At 33.8% G+C, this 15,983-nt stretch overlaps 1 protein-coding gene and 1 long non-coding RNA gene across 8 annotated transcripts; one reads left to right on the forward strand and one right to left on the reverse strand.

The window, feature by feature from the left end:
* Positions 1-559: 559 nt before the first annotated feature.
* Positions 560-4,600, reverse strand: LOC140010215 (uncharacterized). Its single transcript, XR_011817495.1, has 2 exons — positions 4,289-4,600; positions 560-754 (listed from the first exon to the last, which is right to left on the reverse strand). It is a non-coding gene; the product is annotated as an uncharacterized lncRNA (long non-coding RNA).
* Positions 4,601-8,283: 3,683 nt separating this feature from the next.
* Positions 8,284-15,769, forward strand: LOC113697986 (extradiol ring-cleavage dioxygenase). 7 transcript variants are annotated; one of them, XM_027217629.2, is made up of 5 exons: positions 8,284-8,442; positions 8,537-8,599; positions 9,354-9,622; positions 14,088-14,455; positions 15,431-15,769. In XM_027217629.2, exons 3-5 carry the CDS (start codon positions 9,383-9,385, stop codon positions 15,621-15,623), a joined length of 801 nt encoding a protein of 266 aa, XP_027073430.2. In that variant the 5' UTR covers positions 8,284-8,442; positions 8,537-8,599; positions 9,354-9,382; the 3' UTR covers positions 15,624-15,769. The 7 variants fall into 7 exon arrangements, with proteins under 7 accessions (XP_027073430.2, XP_027073428.2, XP_027073429.2 ...); XM_027217627.2 differs by having other exon boundaries at positions 8,537-8,583; XM_027217628.2 differs by having other exon boundaries at positions 8,285-8,442; positions 8,542-8,583.
* Positions 15,770-15,983: the final 214 nt, after the last annotated feature.

Below are 15,983 nucleotides of genomic sequence, written 5' to 3' on the forward strand. Positions count from 1 at the left end.
GAACACCTTATTTACACACATTGACTTTCTTGCATCATTAACATATTTTTCAATCACCTTTTTATCTCATATATATTATATCAAAAAAGTGCAAAAGTAAAAATATCTCAAATAATTTACAATCCAAACACCAATACCTAGTGAATTTGATTTTATTTTTTAATATTCATGTGACGACCCCACCTTCTCTTAGAGCATACCGTAGAAGTTAGTGGATCGTCTGTCTGACTCTCACTAGGACTCATTAATTACACATTAACTTCCGAGATAATATTTGATAATCTCCCATTAATCTTATATTAACTTCAGAAATAACATTGTAGTATACTAAAACCACGCATTCAAATCTTTTACAATGCCAAGTTTAATACAAAACTTCAGTCGTAGTATGATACTAGATAGTTTACAATCATAAAAGACTTCATATTAACTCTCTAAGCTCTCTCGTTCGTTTCTCGACTACCAACTCTTGTATGGAAAACAAAACTAAAGGGTTGAACTAAAACTCAATGAGGTTTGCTGAACAAGTAACATTCAATAGACACTTAAATCAGTATAATTAATCAAGTAGTGCACATTTCACTATATAATCACTTTCAAAGGGATACAAAACCAATTAACAGTATAAAACATTCACCAAACATAACAATTCAGGATATCAAATTCAATAAAAGTAATCAATCACCTCAAAGGATACGGTACTGATACGGACACTAGCGGTGGCTTCCATCCGTTCCAGATGTAGCACTTAGTTCTGTTCAATAATTTAATGTCATTTCAATATCATTGCACACTCATTTCAGTGTCATTATACATTCAGTTCAATATCATTGCACACTCCGCCAATTCACCTCCTTATGTCCTCCAAAACAATAAACAACCCCTTACATTCACTAATCAGTTTAATAATCTCCTAACTTCAAGATAATACTCGAGTACACTGAAACAGTTACTCAAAGCTCCGTCCTATCCGATCAAGCCCTTTGCTAGCTCGAATAGTTCGTTGAACAGACAGTTTTGGGGCCGATTATAGCCGATGCGGTAAAGTACACATACGGCTTACATTCATACACACTTACAGTAACATTTGGTCAATTATCAACCTTCAACCTCAACTAAGTCGAGTACGATAAAGTACATCTCCGACTTAAAAGGCGAGGGACAATTGAGTTACACTTTACAAGGAATCATTAGCAATATTCCATAATAAGCACTTTTAAAACATAATTTCACTTAAATAAATATAAACAATTAAACACATAAATTCAGAAACATTCACTTAGTCAAACAAGTTGCACTTCGGTCTCAAGATTGCTTTCACTCCCACTAGTAGTTCCTGAGACAAATTTCAAGTACTATGATGATGGTATAATTCTAGGAATAGTCACTAAGTGCAATTACTTTCATTCCCGATCCCGATTCTAAGTTGGTTATACCAAGTTTAATTGTTAGAAGATACCTAAAGTACATATACCGTTCACTTTAGTATAATTTGGCTAAGTTCAAGCACGATAACATTGTATAAAATCTACCGAGCAACTCAAGTTAAAACAAAAATTAATTAAGGTTAAGATTTAGCCTTAAAGGTAGAATAATTGTCCAGGTTCACTTCTTCCGTTTCCTCCTAAATTAGTTTTTTCTAAATTAAAACTCAATGCGTACCTCATACATGTCTAGTTTTAGATGTTAAAGAGGTATATGAAGCAAGGATATACTTATAAGTGACCAAAGTTGGGGGAGTTAAAGCTGAAATTTCCCTTGCTCTCCCTCTCCTCAGCCCTCATTAAAAATTCCAGCAATGTTCCTTAAGTTTTCACTCTTAAACAACCAACTTTCACTAGAACCAAAAACAGAACATACGTTACGAAATACATACACCAAAGAATGAGCACATAACAGGATTTCTGCAGGTCAAATTACTGAAAATTCTGATATAAGTTGGAAAGCCAAACTCCTTTTCTCTTGCCCAAAGCTGGAGCAATTCCAGCAAGTAAACCAGCTATAAAACAAACACAAACCAGCACTAAATCTTACATGCATCACTCTAGAAACATTAGACAAGGCATAAAGCATGGATTTCAGTTATGATCTAGCAAAATTTCCAAGAAAATAACCAAAGTTGTAGCGTTCTTCTTTCCTCCTAGTTTGCTGTCTTAATGTTCCAGATTTGTTATTGCTTTAAAGTCAATCTTTTCTTTGCTTTTAACTCCTCAAATAACACATGCATGACTGGATTAGGAAGATGACAGTTATATGAAGTGAGTTTTTAACTAAACTAACAAAATTTTCTGGAGATAAAGCTGGAAATTTCCAGCTTCATCCTACCGGTCCTTCATGTAGTGTCCAAACAGAAATTCAGCAAAGTTTCTTCATATTTTACACTCATTCCACTTGAGTTCAGGCCAAGTACTGCACTCATGTCAAGATATGTAACCTATGAATCATATATAATGCATGAAGACATAATCTAACCAATTTTGAAGGAGAAATGACCCAAAAGTCGCAGCTTTTCATCATCGGGTAGCATGCAGTAACTTTGAACAGAATTTTCCAGCCACCAATCACTCACCAACAAACTCATAATACACCAACTGGTTCAAATCAAGCATTTCCAGAAAATTTTATATTAAAATATCCATTGAAATGCCAAGGAATTCCATTGACTAAACTGTAAATGGTTTATCAGCCTAACAGTCTTTCAAACAAGAATCCAGCCATAAAAATCACATTTTCACCCCAAAATTCACATACATGACCATCTAATGATATTATAAGGTGTAATCAACCTTAATATGAAAGTTTACAGCTGAAAATCTATAAAGAAATATCAGAAAATATCCCTTTCACCTTTCTCGGCTGAGGTTGAAAAATTCCAGCAAGTAGGTAGTTTGGAAAACAAGTTTTCTCCATAAAATTCTTTATTTTCCTCATTCAAACTTAATATCCAGGTGATAATTATTATTCTATGAGGTGTTTTGAATCACAATATAGAATTTACAGCCAAGGTTTGAGGAGAAAAGTTGGAGAATGCTCTCTTTTGTTCTCTCGGCCAAGATGAAGGAGTTTCAACAGCTAGCAGTTTAGTCCACAGCTTTTCCTTTCTAATTGGTTCAGTTTAACTCTAACTCATGGTGCCAAACATAATTATTAAACCACAGAACAGTCTTAGCTATCATCTGTGAAAGTTTACAGAGTTAGGAATTGAAAGAAGATCTAATCAAAGTTGATTTCCTCCCTCTCAGTTTCACAGCAGGTTGCATCAGCTTTCCTTTTTGCCAAATTTAGCTAGACTTCTCCTAAGTTTACTAGTTTCAGGGTACCTTTCAATCGTGACAAGAGATCATACATATTTCATGTGTTTGCTAGTAAGTGTTTCCAGTAGTTCAAGTAACAAGCTGCACATTGTGCTTCATTTCCTTGGCCAAATTACTTGCAATAACTTACATTCATCTTCCTTCATTATACATTCTAATTTACACTTGTTTCTGTCTTACCGAATGGAGTTAAGAAACTTTCTGACATGTTACAACTCTATAAGTTAGTTAAGAAGCCAAAGTTTGCAGAACACAGCCAGAGTTTCCTACTTTTTCCTTCGGTTAAAGCCAATAAGTTTCTAGCAGAATGGTAGTTTATCATTTGACATTTCCTCATAGTTCCTCTTCAGTTTTATGTTCTAACGGATCATGCAAAGGATATTCATTCAACCATAGATTATCCTAAACCAAACGTGGAAGTTTCTGACCGGAATTCAAGAGGACAACTGAATTAAGACTCATATCTGCACCTAACTACAAATCTGATGCATAGCAGCATGCATTAGGTTTTCTTGCTCAATTCCCTTCATCTCTGGCTCAAATTTCTCATGCCTGAAGTAACCATGATGTTGTGCAACATTTTACAGATTAACACAGGATTTTTAGAGTTATCGTTCATGAAAATCAACTGAAATTTCCACTTCCTTTCTCAGATGAACCCGACAGCAATTCATCAGGTTTCACTTAACCATTCCAGCTCAAAGTTCCCATTTTCCGCTAGTTCCTATAGGTAAATTCCTCTGTATACCAGAAACAAACATTTCATACGTTTTCTACATTACTCTTCCATTTTCCATTGTTAACAGGCTGCAACTCAACTAACTATCTCTCGGTTCCAATTAATTCAGTCCAGCTTCCATCTTATTCTCCCATCAGATTTTCCCTCAGTAAAATTTTATTTCCTTACTGCAGCCTAACATACAATCCATGTATCCAATTATTCTCAGCAAATGAACGTTGCAGAGGATTCTTACCTTTTCCTTCAAGTTTTATGGTCGCAGCCTGCTCCTAGTCTCAGCCTCAGTTCCTTTAGCTCTCGCACCAGCTTTTCCTTCTTTTTTCTCAACTGCAGTCGGTCAGTTGGAATTGCCAACCGATTTCTCCCTTCACTACTCACTTATCTCTCTGTTTAGAAGGCTTAGGAATTAAAAGGAGGAAATGCTACTCGGTGGTCAATTTTTCCCAGTCGGTGCTACTCACCTCCAACCTGCTCCACACGGTGACCAACTCCCTCCAAAATTCCTCCACTTGGTTCCTACTTTAGATTTCTGATGACTTGCTTGCTGGCTGCATGGTGCTTTCACCGAAATTCAGGGTTGGTTTGGCCTTTTAACTTTAGTTTAATTGCTAGCTAAGGGTCTGTAGTTTTATTATCTCATGCATTGACTCCAAATTTCATTTGTTCTAATTTGTACACCCTTGCAAATACTCTTACATTTATTTAGAAGATTTTTCACACATTTGGTTTTGAAGAAAATTAACAAAACATGTAACTTATTCAACTATATAATATATTCAAACATCATAATTTGCAATATGTCCATCATATGTTTATTTGACTACCTAAATTTTTCTACACCATTCTATTATTTGTTTATTAATATATATATATATATATATATATATATATATATATATATAAATATATATATTTTATCTTTATCATTATTATTATTATTGTTTTTTATTATTATTATTTTTCCTAAATTTTAAATTTTATAGGAATTCAATTATTCATTTAATTTAACCATTCATTTGTTACATATAATATTTCTAATAACAGATTAAATGTAATGAAATAAATTCGAAGTGAATGCACATAAATTTCCCGAGTTCTCACAATTCATATGTTAAGATACAAAGATTTGATGTCTATATGTAGTTACAAACCATAGTAAATTCAAGTTGAATTAAAATATTTACGTTGTTATTGTGAACAGAAAAATGGAAATGTGAAATTTAGCACCTTATACTTTTATTATTTAGGAAACAGTTTGTTGAATCTACCTACAATTTAGATATATATGTCCAAAATTCAATAAATGGAAGGGAAAAAAAAGAAAATAAATGTAGCTTTCCAATTGGTATTCAACAATGTAGAACTATAAGACAGATGCATAAGATTTCAGCTCTTGTCAAAATTAATATCAATACCATGAGATATGGTAATAAAGTCAATGAACTATTCATTGAGTTTTTTGAAGAGTGGAAAGGCTTACTTTTAGTAGTTGTACACACAAGTTGAATTGTATCACTCACTCATTACTTTTTCATGGGAGCCAAAATGAAAGTACTATTGTGTTCACACTATAGGGAGACTGAATCTTATATGTAGAAATGAGAAATATAGAATTTAGATCAATTTAGGAACCTCAAGATGGCTTGGCTAATATTCTATTAAATTGAGTTGCGTGTTAAGACAAAGCAAATTAAAGTGTTTATTTGTCATACAACAAAAAGCATGTTTTGTACCCACTAAAATTTCCAGATCTTTTGCAGAATTAAGGGATATAGGCCTAGCCCTTGAAAGACCTAATCCTCTTGGTGTTAATACAAAAGCCCACAACTTAACACAAAACTTGATTTCCAAAGATGCCACGATTCCACTTACTCCATCAATATCCACTAGGCAGTCTGGATGGAAAATCCATCACAGATCCAATACGTTAGAATCATCCCAAAAAAGCGCACAAAGAAAAATAAAAAATGATAAACAAGAAGGATATTTGCTTTTATAAGTAAAATAATGGTTAAAATGGCATTCCTCAATTCTATCCCTTTTTTTGTTTTCTTTCTAAAGATGATCAATTATACACTTTTAGTTTTTTGTAAAAATTATTTACTTTTTATCATTTTGATCTAGGAGGAGATTCCAAACTTTATAAGAGAAAAGAGAAAACGGAGAAAGTTCAAAAGTCGAAATACGATCTCATAGTCAACCAGTTAGTATCCCTACTAATTAAGTTAGATCTAATGTCTCTATTCCATTATGAGTAGTAAATAAATTATTGGAGTTCTAAAAAACTCTTATGCTATTGTTTACTATAAAGTATCCATTTCTTTGATGATGCATACTAATTCTATGTTACTTTCCAACCATTAAATAAGCTAAAAAGTTGGCAATTTCCAACTTTGACATGAGGAACTTTTGTGGGTTTTCACTGGTCATCCACCTGTTTAATGATTATCAAGGGTAAATTTCTAGTTTAACAAACAATAATATGTCATAGAACAATAGGCATTGTTTAATTATTACTATTAAAATAATAAAAGTTGTGTCTTGTGTGCATGTTTAAATAATTTGTTTTCTTGATAAAATATGCTTTGCAGTGTATACAGCATAAATTATGTTATAAGATTTAACACTTGATGAATAATTAACTAGTAAACAAAACTAAATAAATCAGAATGACATTAAAGTAATTGAAAAGGTTATTCTAAATATACAACTAATTGTGACATAGGGAAGGAAGTAATTTGTAGCATGAAAAGAATGGGCAAAAAAGGGAAATATAAAAGAAAATTAATATAGTAAAAACAAAAAAAATTAAAGATAATGTGGATGAAGAAAAGAGAAATGGTGTAAAATTGGTGTGCAAGTTTCATGATTTTTTTTTTCTCATTTTCACCCTCAATTAATAGCCAACCCTTTTATACTTTGCTTCTTTTTTTTTGTTTAATTCCATTTTAATATCCCATGAACGAAGTGTGATATTTTTTCCTTTAATAATATGCTCGAATACAAAGGTAGCTTTGTCGCTACAGCCAATGTTATATCAAAGTTTTGGACACAATCATTATCTCTAACCGTTTGGAGGGAGGGATAACTTGAGTAATGCGGGAGATTGGAGTGTAATTAAGAGATTCTAGATACCTACAATTAGATGTGTCAAAATGGATGATTTGAGCGGGTTTGAACACATTGAAAAGGGTTTTGGACACATTGAAATGGGTAATGGATATAACTGGAGTCAATCCATTTATATGTATTTTATTATATGAGTATAAAGGGATAAGTCAAAAAATGAGTTGGGTAACCCATTACCCATTTATTTTAAATTTTTGTAAACTCATTTAAATTCATTTTTGCAAACTAAATTATTAATTTATATCACCTTTTGCATCCATCATTAGTTTTAAATATTTACTTACAGTGTTCAATCAACCTAATTACTTACAGTGTCAAAAAATTATATACTATTTAATAATTGAACAATAAGAATATAAAAAATTTGAACTAAGTAATATGAAAGTTAACATAAAAACTTTATCCAAAAACTTTGAACTTCTAGTATTTTTTTCGTGTGCAAATTTAAAATTCATTTTGAAAAGGTAGGAAAGGAGACTAAAACTTATCATAAATTAGTAATGCTGAAAAATGAGCAAGATAACAAACTACGAGAAAATAAAATTGTAAGATAAAAGAACAAATAATAATAAGAGTAAATCTTATATACACTGACAGTGTATACACCATTATTACAAAATGAAAAATCAGAAAAAAATTAAGGAGGATGTCTATTTGTGTCAAAAGTGCATCAAATGTTTGTTAAGGATAAAAAAATAAAACATTCCACTGTATACAAGGTTTCAACAATATTAATGCATGAAAGTCTCCAACAATGAGTTCAATAATTAAACATAGGCCTAAATAATACCCATTTATTGGATAACCTATTTATATCCATATGCAAAAATTTAAGATATTCATTTCCATCTATTTATGTGTGGATATGGATGGATAAATTTAGTTAAATAGATTTGTTCGTCACCTATACCTACAATAATATTCCCATAACTCTGGGGAGAAAATTTATGGACGCAAGGTAACACAAAGGCCCAATCTAATGGGGGGCAAAATCCAATTAATTCAAAGCTAGTGATAGTCAAATATAGAACCCACCAACAGCCACCAACTACCGCCAAAACCGTACCTTTTTTTTTTTTTTTTTTTAAGTATAAACTCCCGTTATTGATTAACATAAAAGAGCCGTTTGGCTTCCTTGGGTAAATTTGCTAGACGACTGGCTCCTTAGGTGGGAAAGCTTTCGAGAAAGCATAAAATTGCGGTCCTTCCTTTTGACTCACCTCCTCAATCTTTCTCATCACCTACCTCACAGAGTCACAGGTATCGACAGTAATATTCCTATACTTTTATGTTTTTTGTTTTATTTTTTTCTTCCTAAACATTTTTATTGTTTCTAATGTAATTCTGCTGCCAGTTTAGGTTGGATATTCATTTTCAGGAGCTGTCAATCATAAAATATTGGTGGGTTTTTTTAAAGGTAGAGGCTTTTGGGTTTTATGTTCTTGAGATTGATGAATTATGACTACTTTTGCATCTGCTCTGATGATTTACTTTTGAATTTTTGGGTAGCTGGGTTTTTCCCTTTGCTGTTAATATTAATTTGACTTTTTCTTTCTTTGATTTTCTTTGATCCTTCCATGGTTCTCACCTGCCATCTGGTGCTACTTTTTAATTATTGTTTTCTTCAGCATTCTGTCAATTTGGTTCATTTTGAAGTATAGCTTAATTATAGGAATACTCATAATGGGCTTGGCATGTTTATCAAATTAAAATAATAAATGTTTATCATCTGCCTTCAATTTTTGTTATGCACTATTTTTTAGAAGTTTCAAGTTGTGATTTTTGGAGTTACAAATATGCTTTCTTTAACTGCTTGGCTATTTTCATCTTAGTTGAGACATAGTTTGCCCTGAACTGGTAAACGCAAAGATCACCATTAGAAGAAGATTAAATTGAACGCACTTGGTAGTGGATATCAATCTTCTAAGGAGGAGTTGGAAGTTTTCTGCTCTACTTCATGGTTTTAGACTCTTAGTCATTTTGGCTTTTACGTTTCTATGCTTTCCTCTTTATCTTTATTTACATTTCCATCTGTACTATTTTCTTTTAATCCTTCTTGCTTTCTGCAATCTTGGTTTTTTGTTGCTGTTACCTTTTTTTTTTTTTAATTGAAATATCCATTGTACAAACCAAATCTTAAAAATGAAAAGCAAAGAACTTGAAAATTCCAGGAAAAGAAGAAGAAGAAGAAGCAGAGAAGATGGGAGCTATAAAACAGACATTTTTCATATCACATGGATCACCCACCCTTTCCATAGATGAGTCGTTGGCTGCCAGACGCTTCTTGCAGGGTTTTAGAGAAACTGTCTTTAGCCAGAGACCAAAAGGCGTTCTAGTGATATCTGCCCATTGGGATACTTCGGAACCCTCTGTGAATGTCGTCCATGGCTGTCACAACACTATCCATGATTTCTATGGCTTCCCCAGGCCTATGTACGAGGTGCTCTCCAGTTCTCTTATTTATTTATTTGTTTGTTTCATTCTCTCTTTCTTGTACTTGCATATACACTAATAGACCTACACATCTAAGTGTGTCCATGTGTTCAAGTATATGACACGTAGGTGTGCTCTGTAAATGTTTATCAGTAATCTGCTTATCTCATGTTAATCTTGAATCTATCTTTTACTAGAATTAATTTGTTTCAAAGTTAGTCTGGAGAAAGACAAGGATCCCTGCTAATGCTAAGGAAAAACAAAGATGAAACTTGAAAGAATTTGCTTTAAGGTTAATCTGCAAGACAATGATACCACCAGTCTGATCCTAAGGAAACTAAAGGAGAAACATGAAATACATCACTAAACTCGTTTTTGAGAAATAAAGAAAAGACAGTATAATACTCAAGAGGATTTGTCAAATCATCATATTACTCTGGTTGAATTGGGTTGCAGCTGCTGCACGTAATCCTTTATGGATGTGTAGCTGTAGTTGAGGTCTATTTATATATCCTTACAATGCATAATGAGGAGGAAACATGAATCTTGTTGGTTTTTTGTTTGTGCACATTAACCTTCTTATGGGCTGATTTGTAAAAGGCACTTCATTTATAACACGCCTTTAACTATGATAGCTTTGAGACTTTTATGATATTTGATGTTAGCTAGTACAAGTAATACTCTGATGGATATATGTGGACATATGACTTTGAAGGAGAGCAATTATGAGTAATTTGAACTTATACAAAGGCTCCAGCTCCCTTCCATTCGGCCAATTCAAATCATTCCAGATATGTCATTCTAGGTTTCAATAGAACTATGATGTGATAGGTTTCCATGAGATTGTCTTTCTCGTTGTAGTCTATACCAAAGTGCACACTAAGCTAGTCAAAAGAAACAAAGTAAGAAGGAAAGAAACTCTGAACTTTTTGATTCCACTATGAAGAACTTTGCTGTTTATCTTGTCTGTACAGGTCAAGTCATCTGCTGTATTTTTTATCCGAGTCTAGCTAAAAGGCCTTTTTAGATTTTATTGAAACAGCTTATCTTCCAAATGTGTTTCTTTCTAGTATATCATACCTCTCATGGGCAGTTATTTCCCCTTCAAATTGATGTAGTGTTCAAACTGAAGCTTCAACCTGAATGTAACTTCTCGGCCAAAAAAAAAAATCACTTGTCTTGAATGCCGTTTACCTTCTGGATACTGGGATTTTGGTTGGGCTACATTACTGGCTTGCTTTTAACTTAAAGAGAAATTTCTCAGGGCTATATTTTTTTGTTGGATTATGTTTATCGGCATTATAAAGTGTTTTTGTGGAACTGATTATATGGAGGTCCAAAACTTGGAGTTCCTATGGCAGAGATAATCCAATATTGTTTCAGAAGATATTATGAAGAGCCACTTTACTGTTTTCCTATTTTCTTTTTTTCAGTTGTCATGCACAAAGTGCTGGAGTTTGAGTAGAGTTAATTTAAGATTATAAGTATAAAACAGTAATAAACCTCATTCTGGTTTGTCTGGCAGTTGTTCTATGTCTTTTTTCTCTGACTTGACCCATCACACTTATAAATTCTGACCAGTCTTTTGGGTAGGAAGGAACTTCAGTCAACTAGTTCGTGAACCCATACCATGACAATCAACTGGGACTAAAGGAGTATTATGATTTGCATCTATTAATCTACATCATCGAGTTTAAACAGATAGTGGAAACTCTGAGCAAGATGAATTACTCTAGTGGTTTAGATGTCACGTTGATCTAGTAATTCATCTCACTTGATTATATGCTTCAAAGTGAATTAAGATTTTTTTATACTAGCCATTTATGCACGTCCTACATTTGTGTCATCTCAAGTGTGATTGTCGGTTTTCTTGTGTTAAAGAGAGCTGTGGAAGTTGTGGGCTAGTTTATATTTACTCTATAAGGATCATTCACTTAACCAACTATTAATAGGCAAACCTTAAGTAGTTGCAGGTGTGTCTGTATAAACACCAAATTTACTGTCGCAACTTTTTATCTCTAGAATAAAGAGGGTCATTTGTTATAGATGAGGCAATAATTCACATGGTGTGAGAGTGTATCTTAGGTGTTTGCTTTTCACATGTGCCTTTTCTTCCTTTGAAGCATTTGACATTGACCTCTTAGTTTTGCAGAACCTATTCCATAGGCAATCTTTGTTTCTCCTTTCTGAGTTTCTTTAAGTTTGTTTTGTTGGCTCTGGGTTCTTCAATGATTGTTTCCCAATTCCTTGAGATTCCAGGTACCTGTTTACCTGTATTTCTAGAGCTCAACTGCTTGATCCAAAGAAATTCTTTTGATTGTAAGTAATGTGTTAGAGGTACTTTTAGCGCACCACATTGCTTTCATAAGAACTTTGACTAGTTAGCGTATATGTTAGGCCACTTCCTCAGAATCACTTTTCAGTTGAATTCATTTGTTCCATCTTATGGTACCAGAGCAGGATGCATCCTTGGTCATTCTATCTTTATAGCCACAAGTTGTATGGTGGAAGAGTATTGAGCTTGTTGGCAAGAGTCTAGCCCATTGCATGAAGGGTTTGTTAGAGTGCTTGAATAACTATATTGTTCCTCTGTTACATTTTGAGCTTTTATATGGCTTGGTAGTTGAATGAAGAAATTGTTTTCTTTTAAGAATCAGAGATTTCAATTTGAAAAGCTCATAAAATGCAAGCAGCAAAAAGCCCAAGAGGAAAAACCTGAACTTGATTACTATGTCATTTGAGTAAAATTATTGGAGAATAAGTCTCATATCTTAGATGAAAATGTAATTATTTGGATTTTTTGCAGCTGAACAATGCTTGTTCTACACTATGAATTGTTAATCTAGAAAATTAGGAAAACGACAGGGAACTGCAGTTGTTTGCCTGTTTGTTTGATACAATGATGGCATTACATCTGTGAATAAGAACCAGAAAGTGTACAAGGAAAAAGTAAACAAAAAAAATGAGGGATTAGATAATCATTCAACTTTCAGTCTGCAGGATCTTTACTAGGTGTCATTTGTAATTTCTTTCAGTAATTGAAGCTGTTGTAGTAGTGTCGTCATCAGCTAATAGCCGATCCTTAAGCTGAATAAATGTTTTCCAGTTTCTGTCGTTCTTGTAAATCCCTCCAACTGTATTCCTTTTGCGGTCTTACATTGATAAACCATATAATCTGCATGGCGCTTGGGCAACTGTGATACAACTGTGGTTTGCAAATAGTGATGAGGGTTTTTGAATTAATGGTTTGCTCCTTCATTGGCTTCTCCACCACATACATGAATTGCCATTTTTTGGTTTTTGTTTGAGATCCAAACAATTAATGGTGAAAAAACTTAAATAAGTAAACAGATTTGGGGCAGAAATATTGTTAGAATTACTCATGATTTACCGTAGCTCTTCTCTGGTTGTTTTTTCATCTTCAATGCAACATAACACAGGCCACTTTGTGGTGATGGTTATCTGCAATTGGTCTAGAGTAATAGAGTTGGTGAAGCACAATTTTTGGCTGTCATAATTTTAATCCCTCTGGATAGTAGGAAAGGCATTTGTGTAGTGTGCTCTTTGGCAAAAGCGTGCAAGCAGTTTGATGTTTCCGATTCTTGGGAGTCCCATCAATCACAATTTAATTTGGCTGAATCTTTGATGTTTAATAAAGATTTAAAATTGTACCTATATAAAATTTGGGTTATGTTGAAAATATACACTGAAATATTACATTACCTTGGCAAAAGCTATTCATAGTCTGATGACTTCAAATCTGGAATTAGAGATCATATGCTTGTTGTGAACTTGTTTTAGGTTCCATGACTTTTTGAATTCCTGGGTACTTTTGCACAAGGACAACCATCTTTGAAGAGTTGCACCCACTGACAAACTGAATAAAACACCTAAACAACTGATCACTGGCTTTAACTTGCCAGCTAACATGTTTTGATGCTGGACTAATTTTGGAAGCACTTCTTCAAGCGCAGGGTTGGCTTCTGCTTACAGGAAATATAAAAGAGATTTTAGATTTTAAATCCTGTCTATGGTTTCCAGAAACACAATGACAAGTATAAAATTCCTGCACTTAATGAGAGGCATCTTGCAAAATTAGCAAATTTTTTTTTGAGGATGAGTTTTGATACTAATTAATGTCCTATTATCACATAAGCTTCTCAAAGATGCTAGAATATTGTTTATATTGAATACCATAAAAAATAATTGAGATGGCTAGGGGAAACCTACAGTAGCTAGGATTAGAAAGCCGGTAATAGTAATGAGTGGAACGTCTTTTTACAATTGCAGATGCACTCCTGATTGGATGTGACAAACAACAGTTTTAGAACATCCTTGGATCATGTGGATTGGGATGCCTGAAATTATCAAATATTGTATAAAGTAGTATTCAGTACTGGGATTCCAGACTTATATCAGATGCTTGTATGCCTAAAACATTTCCTTAACTCTTCTTCACTCTTATATTCCAGCTGAAGTATCCTGCTCCTGGAGCTCCAGAATTGGCAAAGAAAGTGAAGGAACTGCTCAAAGGTTCTGGTTTTAATTATGTATATGAGGATAAGAAGCGTGGTTTGGATCATGGAGCATGGGTTCCCCTCATGCTTATGTACCCAGAGGCTGATATACCTGTCTGCCAGCTATCCGTCCAGTCAAGCCAGAACGGGACTTACCATTACCAAATGGGAAGAGCATTGGCGTCTCTGAAGAATGAGGGCTACCTCATAGTCGGTTCTGGATCTGCCACGCACAACTTAAGGTCTCTCCACGAATCCAGTTCTATTGATTCTTGGGCTTTACAATTTGACACATGGCTCAAAGATGCCCTTCTCAGCGGAAGGTAAAGCATTTAAAAAGTACAAACTTACAATTTTTAAACTCTTCTGTTCATAATTCTTCAGATAAATTTAACAAATCAATGGCAATATTGCCACTCTTTGCCATACACATCTAAAACATGATGTATTTGTGAGAATGTGTCATGAACAGACAGGTAAAAGATGTCATTTTGTTGACTGTTGCTTAGCCACACATATCGAAAATAAGTATTTGATACATGAAGTTACATGTATGGATGTTTTCTCCTTTTCGGACTGGGTTGACAAGTAGGCTAGAGGATCGTACTGGTTGAGATGCATCCAGTCATCCTTATGGTCACATCTCTGTGCATATAAGTTAAAAATGTGCATATAACTTATATGCACATCTCTATATGTGTAAGAAAGTTATGGCAGATTGCCACTGGTTAAGCTAAGCATCATCAATATGTCACTGTTCTTGGAGTCAATTTTAGATAGGATCAAGTAATTGGTAGGGAATAGTGCATCTCCCCACCAATTAGGATCAATTTACGTCATGTACACAGCATCCTGAGTTAATATGAGAGGTAGTATCTGGAAGATGAATGTGGAGAAAGGATCTTAGTCCTTTACAAGTTCTTTTCGGAGCTTGAATTGTGAAACTTATGTTTTAGGTCTTGCTGCTCTTTGCTTTACTCAGTGTGTTCCCTCCTCTGCTTTTGCCTTCCAACACTCTATTATATGTGTCTGTTGTTGATTTCATGTAAGCTATCCTGAATTCAATTAAGAACATAGCCTCTCAATGCTCCAGACATTGGGATTTCAAATCTTTGTCAGATTCATAAGAATATTGGGATTTGCGGTTCATGTTTTCAGTAATCTTATAAAAACTAAATAGTCTTAATAACTTACCAGTTGCTACCTTGTCATAGGAAACTTTCTTCCCTGTTCACTTTTTGTAGATTGTTTGATGTGATATTTTAAGCAACATTAACAATAGGTATTACTCTTACTAGGTATGATGATATTATGCACTACGAAGAGAAGGCACCATATGCAAAAACTGCTCACCCTTGGCCCGAACACTTTTATCCATTACATGTTGCAATGGGGGCTGCAGGTGAAAAATCAAAAGCAGAACTTATCCATCATAGCTGGAGTCTTAGCTCTCTTTCGTACGCTTCATACAAGTTTGATGCAACCGATTAAAGAATTATGCTTCTTTATGTGTTACTCTTGTATCATAAGAGCACGCCATACAGAAAAACTGTGAATAATGTTGAAATTATACGTGTATGAAGTTTCTTATTGGTTTTATGTGGACAAAAAGGCTACTTGTGATGTTGCCTTTGTAATCTTCTTTTGCTTTAATTTTTTTTTGTCCATGTTTGTTTAAATCAAAACACCTTATTTTTCCCGTATTTGTACAGTACTTCTAAACTTTCCTACAACAAGAAGCCCAGTTAGCAAGACTTGGCAATACAACGACTTAGATTGCAAAGACCAAAATACCCAGGGAAAGATGCCAAATTGGTCACTTACCTTTTCATAAAAAAATTTGTTAGTCCT

The sequence above is a fragment of the Coffea arabica genome, chromosome 7c, assembly GCF_036785885.1.
Source record: "Coffea arabica cultivar ET-39 chromosome 7c, Coffea Arabica ET-39 HiFi, whole genome shotgun sequence".
NCBI lineage: Eukaryota > Viridiplantae > Streptophyta > Magnoliopsida > Gentianales > Rubiaceae > Coffea > Coffea arabica.

Bases quoted from the DNA above. Each gene is read 5' to 3' on its own strand.
- LOC113697986 (XM_027217629.2), top strand. From the start codon at position 9,383: ATGGGAGCTATAAAACAGACATTTTTCATATCACATGGATCACCCACC. The intron at 9,623-14,087 runs GTGCTCTCCAGT...CTTATATTCCAG, and splicing joins TCCCCAGGCCTATGTACGAG to CTGAAGTATCCTGCTCCTGG. The intron at 14,456-15,430 runs GTAAAGCATTTA...TACTCTTACTAG, and splicing joins GATGCCCTTCTCAGCGGAAG to GTATGATGATATTATGCACT.